The following is an 11,317-nucleotide window of genomic DNA, read 5'->3' as shown; positions in this document are numbered from 1 at the left end:
AAAATCCAGCTTGATATATTAGGGGGACTTTTATTCATCTTAGTCCAAGGCCCTTCCCACATTCCAATGATTATCCTGAATGTATAGGCGTCTCGGGTAATGATGTGTGAAACGAAGAGGCCTGTTGTATTTACATCTACTTAATATGTATTAGTGATTCAAGGACCCTTAACATTAGAGTGGATGATGCGCAGGCGTGTCTTGTGCACCTAAACAATTGTAGACCATAGACCAAATGTACACGGCGGCCTATAGCCTACATATCAAATATGCATGAGTGAACTCCAATGTTTGAGCATTTGAACTGTAAATATTATGACTTGTGTTGTTGTTGTTGTTTTTTGTGTGTTTTTTAGATAAATTTTGAACTTTGCTTTTTAAAACGATTCATAGACTATCCTGATTTCTAATAACTTGTATTACTTTGAATCACAAATATGCCTATAGACTGCTACAGGTGTTATTCGGCTGTTACCTTGGACAATATGGAAGCTCACTCACTCACTCACTCACTCACTCACTCACTCACTCACTCACTCACTCACTCACTCACTCACTCACTCACTTACATATTGCAGTCCTAAAGCTTATTTTGGTCTTTCTGTCTGTATCCAGTATGACTTCAAATCAAGACCCTTAGATACGGTCGATCTTCATTCAACTGAAATTGCTTTCCGAGGAAGTAGTCCAAAGGGTGCACAAAATTATTTTTCCACTGGGGTTTACACATCATAGGGCTGTACTCTAGCTGATGAAGAGAATGATGGTGACGTTCAAGATGATGATAGTATGGAAACTGCAGTGGCTAGGCTGAGGGAACGAGCACACCCCCCTCTCCTCCAATGACTCCCCCCATCTATTCCTACAATATACTGCCCCGGGGCCTCTACCCTTTAGGCTGCCACGATCCCTTCCACATCCTAATGCCATTTGTTTATTTGCAGCATTCATCACATCAAGTGTAGTCTAAGCGTTTCACAGAGCTACGATACAACACTGGAATGTTTGGATTGAGTCAGTAGACAAAATTTATTTATTTATTATTATGTTTATTGTATTCCATAAGTTATTGAATGAAGTTGATGATTTAAGCAGCGTTCTATTTTCTTAAAAATGAACAGAGATATGACCGTTTGATTTCTGAATTGAACTTTATTAAAAACACAAGTGCACAAGATTTTCACAGTCGAGAATAGTGAGAACTATAAGGATATGCAGGCACAAGATTATTCACACAATAGTTGTCTGGGCTGATGAAATGAGTTGGGACACTCGGTCTGGTGTTGACCAGGAATAACGGCTCAGCACATACGCGCACCCTCTTGATCAAACCTTTACCAATGAGTCCATGGCCTGCATTGCCCTCTGTCGTGTTGTACATGGAGTAACTGTCAGCAGCTTGGTAAACAAGGTGCGTCTCCACAGATGGACAGTCCCAGCTCAAGCACCTCTTCGCAACAACGGCTCTCTCTGCTCGCCAAGGCTGCTGCTCCACTCTGACTGGCGCGTTGGACACAGCCGACAGAAGAACGGATTTTGGACATGCACGAATGGAACTGTCTCTGTTGAGCAGTGATTCGATCGAGAAAGGACCGGTGAACTTCACCTCGTGTCTCTTCTGAGTCACGGGGGCTGCGGGCATCGGTGAATAGACCTTTGTGCATGCATGTAGTGGTCGGTCCTTCTCCGTGGAGCCCAACTCTGGTAACTGGTCCAGAGTAGGCCTACCCTTGAAGTGGCGTCGCATCATCTTCTCTGTAATTTGACTCTCGTCAACTCTCCAGTAGTTGTTCTTGGAACCTGGCTTATCTGTGCGCACCTGAAATAAATTGAACCAATATTAATCTTTCTGTTCAGTTCGCAAGTAGACACAACACCGGCCTACTGTCAGTACGTGCCATCAAATTTCAGCACTACTACATACCTTGACAAAACAGGAATAGAATGATAAGTAGTACTGGATGGTATTCCGAACTCTGTCCCCTGGGAAAAACGGTGTAAGCTTGTCCATCAACTGTAAAAGATAAAAAAGACACATTAGGACCTGTAATCATGCAGCTGCTTTCAGATCAACAATCATGACACGCAGCCTAAGGAGTTAAGCCGGTCAGCTCTACCTGAGTAAATGTGAGCATCTTGCGTGGCGAGTCTTGGAGGAGGCGGACCATCAGGGCCAGATAGGTGGTCCCCTTCTTGTACTTCCTCCGCCGAGCAGCACCGCTAGAAGGAACCTGGTATCTTCCCATGTTCTCAGCCATGTCGAATCTCGTAGCTGTAGGATCACAAGTCACACAGGCTGAGCAATGGTGTCTGATCCGAACTCAATGGAGCTGTGGATCTGGAATGAGGGGAGTCCCAGACCTCTGGATATATGTCCTGCTAGAACAATAGGACAACCGCACGTGTGAATTCCAGGTTAACTGTTACCTGTTCATTCCTGGACGAGGTGTTAAACGGACGAGGAGTGAAATATCCAGCTGTAACCTATTAATTTTGATCATCTGTTAAATTTGTAGTTTCACATTTTTTTCTTATTTTAAACATGTCATTTCTCATTCCTCACTCCAGAATCAGATTAAAAGAGAAAAGTATCTTACCCTAACACATTTCTTCAACCTGTTAAAATGGAGATCCTCTAGAAATAAATCCTAAAAAAATAGATCCTATAGAAATAAACTATCATTGACTTTGTTAGCAACCTTTAAGTTGCCAGCACATCACACCATTTTCTTTAGCAGACTTGAGATTTGAACAAGAAAAAGTTCATTAGAAGGCCAAGTAATGAATTTGAAGAAAAAAACATTGGCCCAAACAATAACATTACTGCTTGTGATTGATTTCAAGACTTTATGTCGTCAAGCTGTCAGTGTGTGAAATTGGGTAACATTCAATCTGATTTCTTGTCTCTAGCGAAAGGTGTGCCCCAAGGCTCAGTGTTGCGTCCTGTCCATTTCACCATCTATATTAATGATATTGTCTCTGCACTAACTGGCTGTAATGCTCAGTGAGTGAGTGAGTGAGTGAGTGAGTGAGTGAGTGAGTGAGTGAGTGAGTGAGCTTCCGTATTGTCCAAGGCCTTCTAATGAACTTTTTCTTGTTCAAATCTCAAGTCTGCTAAAGAAAATGGTGTGATGTGCTGGCAACTTAAAGGTTGCTAACAAAGTCAATGATAGTTTATTTCTATAGGATCTATTTTTTAGGATTTATTTCTAGAGGATCTCCATTTTAACAGGTTGAAGAAATGTGTTAGGGTAAGATACTTTTCTCTTTTAATCTGATTCTGGAGTGATGAATGAGAAATGACATGTTTAAAATAAGAAAAAACTGTGAAACTACAAATTTAACAGATGATCAAAATTAATAGGTTACAGCTGGATATTTCACTCCTCGTCCGTTTAACACCTCGCCCAGGAATGAACAGGTAACAGTTAACCTGGAATTCACACGTGCGGTTGTCCTATTGTTCTAGCAGGACATATATCCAGAGGTCTGGGACTCCCCTCATTCCAGATCCACAGCTCCATTGAGGTCGGATCAGACACCATTGCTCAGCCTGTGTGACTTGTGACCCTACAGCTACGAGATTCGACATGGCTGAGAACATGGGAAGATACCAGGTTCCTTCTAGCGGTGCTGCTCGGCGGAGGAAGTACAAGAAGGGGACCACCTATCTGGCCCTGATGGTCCGCCTACTCCAAGACTCGCCACGCAAGATGCTCACATTTACTCAGGTAGAGCTGACCGGCTTAACTCCTTAGGCTGCGTGTCATGATTGTTGATCTGAAAGCAGCTGCATGATTACAGGTCCTAATGTGTCTTTTTTATCTTTTACAGTTGATGGACAAGCTTACACCATTTGTCCCAGGGGACAGAGTTCGGAATACCATCCAATACTACTTATCATTCTATTCCTGTTTTGTCAAGGTATGTAGTAGTGCTGAAATTTGATGGCACGTATAACTGACAGTAGGCCGGTGTTATAGATAGCGAACTGAACAGAAAGATTAATATTGGTTCAATTTATTTCAGGTGCGCACAGATAAGCCAGGTTCCAATAACAACTACTGGAGAGTTGACGAGAGTCAAATTACAGAGAAGATGATGCGACGCCACTTCAATGGTAGGCCTACTCTGGACCAGTTACCAGAGTTGGGCTCCACGGAGAAGGACCGGCCACTACATGCATGCACAAAGGTCTATTCACCGAAGCCCGCAGCCCCCGTGACTCAGAAGAGACACGATGTGAAGTTCTCCGGTCCTTTCTCGATCGAATCACTGCTTAACAGAGACAGTTCCATTCGTGCATGTCCAAAATCCGTTCTTCTGTCGGCTGTGTCCAACGCGCCAGTCAGAGTGGAGCAGCAGCCTTGGCGAGCAGAGAGAGCCGTTGTTGCGAAGAGGTGCTTGAGCTGGGACTGTCCATCTGTGGAGACGCACCTTGTTTACCAAGCTGCTGACAGTTACTCCATGTACAACACGACAGAGGGCAATACAGGCCATGGATTAATTGGTAAAAGTTTGATCAAGAGGGTGCGCGTATGTGCTGAGCCGTCATTCCTGCACACCAGACCGAGTGTCCCAACTCATTTCATCAGCCCAGACAACTGTTGTGTGAATAATCTTGTGCCTGCATATCCTGATAGTTCTCACTATTCTCGACTGTGAAAATCTTGTGCACTTGTGTTTTTAATAAAGTTCAATTCAGAAATCAAACGGTCGTGTCTCTGTTCATTTTTAAGAAAATAGAACGCTGCTTAAATCATCAACTTCATTCAATAACTTATTGAATACAATAAACCTTCATATTTTTTATTGCCTCGTTTTGAATTTTATCTACTGACTCAATCCAAACATTCCAGTGTTTTATCGTAGCTCTGTGAAACGCTTAGACTACACTTGATGTGATGAATGCTGCAAAGACAAATGGCATTAGGATGTGGAAGGGATCGTGGCAGCCTAAAGGGTAGAGGCCCCGGGGCAGTATATTGTAGGAATAGATGGGGGGAGTCATCAAACCTCCACACGTTCATCCTTTCACTCCAACCTTTTCCCGGATAGATATCGGTCCTCCATCAGAATCAGAGCGACAATCCGCTGGAGTGTTTCTACTAGGTGGTGTCCAGAGGGGCACCGTTGTTAAACAGCTGGATAATTTCTGCTGGCGAGTTGGTAGCGGTCTCCGAGCGGAATTCCACTCGCATCGCTGACGCCCTGCCCTGTCGCTGAAAATCAACATCAACTACAAGGCCATGCTGGGGAGAACAGAGGAAGAAGAGGAGAAGAGGAAAGGAGGGAGAAAAAAATCAGAGGAGAGGAGGAGGAGACGAGGAAAAGAGGAGGGAGAAAATGAGATTAGGATGGAAAAGAGGAGAGGGTAGAAGAGGAGAGGAGAAAGAGGATCTATAGTTATAATCTCCTGTCCTATACTGTATATGTTGATCAAGATCAAGAGTTCAACAATGAAAGCTAGGAGACTAGATGGTGTGCAGGTGATTCACCAGGGGTAACCACAGTGCCCAGTCCTTACTTTTTTCATCCTGGTAAAACTCTGGTTCAGGAGTGAAGGACAGACGCTACAGCCAGAGAGAAATGTAAACAATGATGACGGGGCGGCTGTAGCTCAGTTGGTAGAGCGGGTCGTTCAGTGATCGAAGGGTCGGTGGTTCAAATCCCAGCTCCGACTGTCCACATGTCGAAGTGTCCTTGAGCCAGACACCTAACCCCAAATTGCTCCCAATGAACAGGTTAGCACCTTGCATGGCAGCTACCGCTATATAAGTGCAGTCCATTTACCATTTACAACAATCCTCCCTCCTAAGCACTTATTGTATTGCACTGTATTTTAGATTGCTATTCTTGCACTTTGCCTTCAGCACTGTGGAGTGGAGCTTGGTTTCACAGGGGAGATTGGATTTCCCCACGTTGCTCATGCTGTTTAGAGCTCTCCACGTGAGCGCCTTCCTCACTTTGAGGTCCTGTTCCGTTGAGTTGACCCAAGTCTCCTTCAGAGCAGTACCTTCAGCTGTCATTAGGGGCAGATGTTCTGGGGTGTTAATATAAAATAGTTTGCCACAATGGATCGTTGCTAAGCAACCTCATACCAGCTGATAGTTCAGCACAGGTGCAACAGCAAGCAAACCTAGCAGCGAACTAATGCTATTTTATAGGAAATAACGTTATATTATTCTATTCTTGTGTTTCTTTAATAGAAAGAAACGGCTGGCTGAAGGTACAGGAACTGAGATTGAGCAGAGTGGAGACAGAGTGTGTCAAGGTTGGCCTTAGGATAAATGCCAAGAAAACTGAGGTGATCACCTACAACATCCTCCCGGACCAACCACCTCTAACAACAACAGGAGGGACTGCTCTGAGGGAAGTCAATGACTTCAGATACTTGGGCTCATGGGTCAACTTGTCCGAGAAAGACCTTTAAGTGAAGAAGGCATTTGCATGAAATGCTCTGAACGGCATGGCCAGGGTGTGGGACTCCAACCTCCCCCAACAAGTCAAGCTCAGCTTCTTCTATGGGACAGTAGTCTGTTCTATATGGCTGTGAATGCTGGACCCTGAAGCCCACCCTGCAGAAGTCCCTAGATGGGTGCTACACTAGAGTGCATGACCATGTTACCAACAAGCATCTGTATTAATATAGCCATTTCATTTACCACATTTGACACATATGAATTTTCCTAATGAGACGCCATCTAATTTGAAGAAATTTGAGAAAACTCACATTAAAAGCAGCTTTACCCAGCTCTGTTTTGACTTGAGGGACCCCAACTCTGTGGGGAGGACTTGGATTTCTCCCTAAAAGAGTTGAAGGGCCCATATTGCATGGAGTACTCAGACCCTCTAAAGTACTATAGATAAACACTCACTTAAAAAGTATCATGATAGTTTCTTTCTTGTGACGTCTTCAAAGTGAATGTTGAGGCTGTTGCTTTAGTTTTTCAGCAGGATTTCTGGGGCTCTGTCATTGACATGAATGACTAAGTCCTTTGACTATGCGACAAGAAAGGCCCCCCCTGAGCTCTTGGGCCCCTGGGCCTGGTAGGCCCGTTTGGTAATATGTCTTTGTGTATGGGGGGTGGGGGGGACACCAAGGGTGAGTGAGAAAATAGCAGCCGGGAGAAAGACGCTAGCAGGTCACTGCCAGAGACACCAGGAACTTCCAGCCAGCCAACACACAGGCCGCGGTCACAAGGGCGTCCCACACTAACGTACGAAGACGTCCTTAAGAGAGATTCAGTGGACCGACGAAGTACCGACGAGCTAGCCAGATGTACGGAGGATGGGAATGACTGAAAACAGCGATGGAGGGCTCGTCCGAGGACAACCCAGGGGGAACCAATCCAAAGCGTAGGTTTAGGTTTGTTAGCGGCTGTTCTCGCCGCCACTAGAAATACCCAGACGATTGGTAGGCGGAGACTACACACACGATAACCACCTCCAGTCATTCAACCGTTATGTAGACTGAGCTGCTCTGTTGGTATTCACATCATGTACACTAGTTATGATACCCGTTGGAGCACTCAGTAATTTAGTCCATTTAGTCCATTGTAGGCAGCTGGAACGCTGGGGGCGGGGTTCTATTCAGAGCAGTATTTCTATTGGCTGGCAGCTCTGATCAGTATTTTTATGTTCACATTAGCCAAAACATAAATTAATTTAAAAATCCCTCCCTGTCATGGTCTGTCTGGGACCCCTGTGGATACCCGTACCAAATATGAACGCTGTCAGGCCAACGGTGTCCGAGGAATGTCTGGACAGAGAGACAGACAGGCAGACAGAGAGTAGCATATTATTAATAAGATATGATAAAAATATGCAAAGATGTACTTACTTTATTATTTAGATCATATAAAAAAGCTGATGTGGGGAAAAAAAGAGTCAACATAAAAGCAGCAGGTCAGTCATCAGCTCACATCACACACACACACGCACGTGCGCACGCACAGACAAGTTAAGAGGACGAAGAGGAGGATGCTGAGGACGTGGCCGAGGAGGACGTGGGTCCTGAGCCTGTGTGTCCCTGGGTGAGATCCGTGTCCTCTTCGTTGGCTCCGCAGGTGTCCACGAGGCAGATCAGACAGCTGGTCAATGGGAACGCTCTTAACTTACTGCAGGTCACCCACCTGGAACACACACACACGCACACACACACACGCAAAGGAGTTAAGATACTCGTTGCATAACGAACGAATAATGAACAAAAGAGAGGCCACACACGGACGAGCGAGGCAGTCGGACCTGTCGGTATCGGTGTGGTACTCCAAAATGTGCCCCAGGCGTCCCACCCCCTGGAAGCCCGCCAGGACGTAGATGACTCCGCCCACCGCCGCACACTTCACTGTCACCCCTCGCCACGGCATGGTGGCGGCGCCGTGCCACTCGTTACCGCCGATGTCGTAGTACTCCACCGAGTCCAGCCCACCTTTAAAAACAGCAGGCCGACCGTCAGCACTTTACCTGCGTTGAAATCCAGTGTTGCCTTCAGCCCCCCACAACTACAAAGACCAACACCTACACAGACCAAAACAGACCAACACAGACCCACACCTACACAGACCAACACAGACCCACACCTACACAAACCAACACAGACCAACACCTACACAGACCCACACCAACACAGACCAACACCTACACAGACCCACACCAACACAAACCAACACAGACCAACACCTACACAGACCCACACCAACACAAACCAACACAGACCAACACCTACACAGACCCACACCAACACAGCCCAACACCTACACAGACCAACACCTACACAGACCCACACCAACACAGCCCAACACAGACCCATAACTACACAGATCAACACAGACCCACACCTACACAGACCAACACAGACCCACACCAACACAGACCTACACCTACACAGACCAACACAGACCTACACCTACACAGACCAACACAGACCCACACATACACAGACCAACACAGACCTACACCTACACAGACCAACACAGACCCACACCTACACAGACCAACACAGACCCACACCTACACAGACCAACACCCACCCACACCTACACAGACCAACACAGACCCACACCTACACAGACCATTAGAGACCCACACCTACACAGACCAACACCCACCCACACCTACACAGACCAACACCCACCCACACCTACACAGACCAACACCCACCCACACCTACACAGACCAACACAGACCCACACCTACACACACCATCAGAGACCCACACCTACACAGACCAACACAGACCCACACTTACACAGACCAACAACCTACACAGACCCACACCTACACAGACCAACAACTACACAGATCAACACCTACGCAGACCCACACCCACCAACACCTACACAGACCAACACCTACACAGCTGTAGCGGCGGCTGTAGCTCAGTTGGTAGAGCGGGTCGTTCAATGATTGAAGGGTCAATGGTTCGAATCCCAGCTCCGACTGTCCACATGTCGAAGTGTCCTTGAGCAAGACACCTAACCCCAAATTGCTCCCAATGAGCAGGTTAGCACCTTGCATGGCAGCTGCCGCCATTGGTGTGTGAGTGTGTGTGTGAATGGGTGAATGAGAGGCCATTGTAAAGCGCTTTGAGTGCCGCTAAGGTGGAAAAGCGCTATATAAGTGTAGTCAATTTACACAGACCAACACCTACACAGACCCACACCTACACAGACCCACACCTACACAGACCAACACCTACACAGACCAACACCTACACAGACCAACACCTACACAGACCAACACCTACACAGACCCACACCAACACAGCCCAACACAGACCCACACCTACATAGACCAACACAGACCAACACCCACACAGACCAACACCTACACAGACCAACACCTACACAGACCAACACAGACCAACACAGACCAACACAGACCCACACCTACATAGACCAACACAGACCAACACCCACACAGACCAACACCTACATAGACCAACACCTACACAGACCCACACCCACACAGCCCAACACAGACCAACACCTACACAGACCAACACCTACACAGACCCACACCCACACAGCCCAACACAGACCAACACCTACACAGACCCACACCAACACAGCCCAACACCTACACAGACCAACACCTACACAGACCCACACCCACACAGCCCAACACAGACCCATACCTACACAGACCAACACCTACACAGACCAACACCTACACAGACCCACATCTACACAGACCAACACAGACCAACACCTACACAGACCAACACCCACACAGACCAACACAGACCCAACACCTACACAGACCAACACAGACCCACATTACACAAACCCACACGTTACCCAGTGCGCCCTGCCCCCCCACAGCGTAGATCCTGTTGTTGACAAACACTAGACCGTGGTTCTTCCTAGCTTCTCTCATCCCACACAGCTCTCTCCATCTGCATAGGAGAAAGAGAGAGAGGGAGGGAGGGAGGGAGAGAGAGAGAGAGAGAGAGGAAATAAAGTGGTACAATTGTATGTCCTCATGTAATCAGTGTACGTATGCAGGTGTGTGTGTGTGTGTGTGTGTGTAGGTGTAGTTTTGACCCTGCCCTTTCTTTGTGTGTGTGTGTGTGTGTGTGTGTGTGTGAGTGTGTATGGAGCAGGGTTATAATAGTTAAGCTTTTTTCATTAGTTTTTATTTTTATATCGTTTTAACTTTTTGTGTTCAATTTCAGTTTAGTTTTAATTAGTTTTTAAAGCAGATTTGCTAGTTTAGTTTATTTTTTGATAATGCTTAGTTTTAGTTTAGTTTTTATTAGTTTCAGTATTAGTTTTAGTTCTTTTTTTTCTGTGCTAGCCTCGTGAGACCATCCTGATCTCGTGAGCTCATGTTGTTTCACTCTGCGCAAAACAAACCATCTGGCGAACGTCAGGTTACTTCTGCACAGGAGCACAGCTAAAGAAATAATGGAGGATAGATTTCATATCCACCCAAAATACTAGGCTTATGTATGAAATGAAAAAGACTAAAACTAAGGACATTTTCTCTACAATTTGTTTATTTTAGTTAGTTTTGTAAACACACAATACAGTTTTAGTTAGTTATCGTTTTTTTGGAAAGCCTAGTTTTTATTTTTATTTCAGTTAACTAAAATGTTTTTTCACACCTAGTTTTCGTTTTTTATTTAGTTTTCATTAACTATAATAACCTTGGTATGGAGATGTCGTTTTCAGCAGAGGTACATTTCTACAGCGGTCTCTTTCCCTATGTGCATTCTCAGCTTTGACCCTGGCGTTTCTTTGTGTGTGTACTGTACGTGTGTGTGTATTGTACGTGTGTGCGAGCATGCGTCTGTGTGTGTACTGTGTGT

General features: G+C 45.9%; 1 protein-coding gene across 1 annotated transcript in view; it reads right to left on the bottom strand.

Moving 5' to 3' along the window:
* Positions 1-7,881: 7,881 nt before the first annotated feature.
* Positions 7,882-11,317, bottom strand: part of klhl7 (kelch-like family member 7) — a 13,672-nt gene continuing 10,236 nt past the window's right edge. Inside the window, exons 10-12 of the mRNA XM_084454780.1 lie at positions 10,305-10,402; positions 8,251-8,434; positions 7,882-8,135 (exon numbers count right to left, since the gene is read on the bottom strand). Coding sequence (XP_084310906.1) covers positions 7,964-8,135; positions 8,251-8,434; positions 10,305-10,402 — 454 coding nt within the window. The 3' untranslated portion in view covers positions 7,882-7,963. The remainder of the gene's footprint in view (positions 8,136-8,250; positions 8,435-10,304; positions 10,403-11,317) is intronic.

Source organism: Borostomias antarcticus, assembly GCF_949987555.1.
Source record: "Borostomias antarcticus genome assembly, chromosome: 21".
In the NCBI taxonomy this organism is placed as follows: Eukaryota; Metazoa; Chordata; class Actinopteri; order Stomiiformes; family Stomiidae; genus Borostomias; species Borostomias antarcticus.
This window is presented reverse-complemented; position numbering and strand designations above follow the sequence as displayed.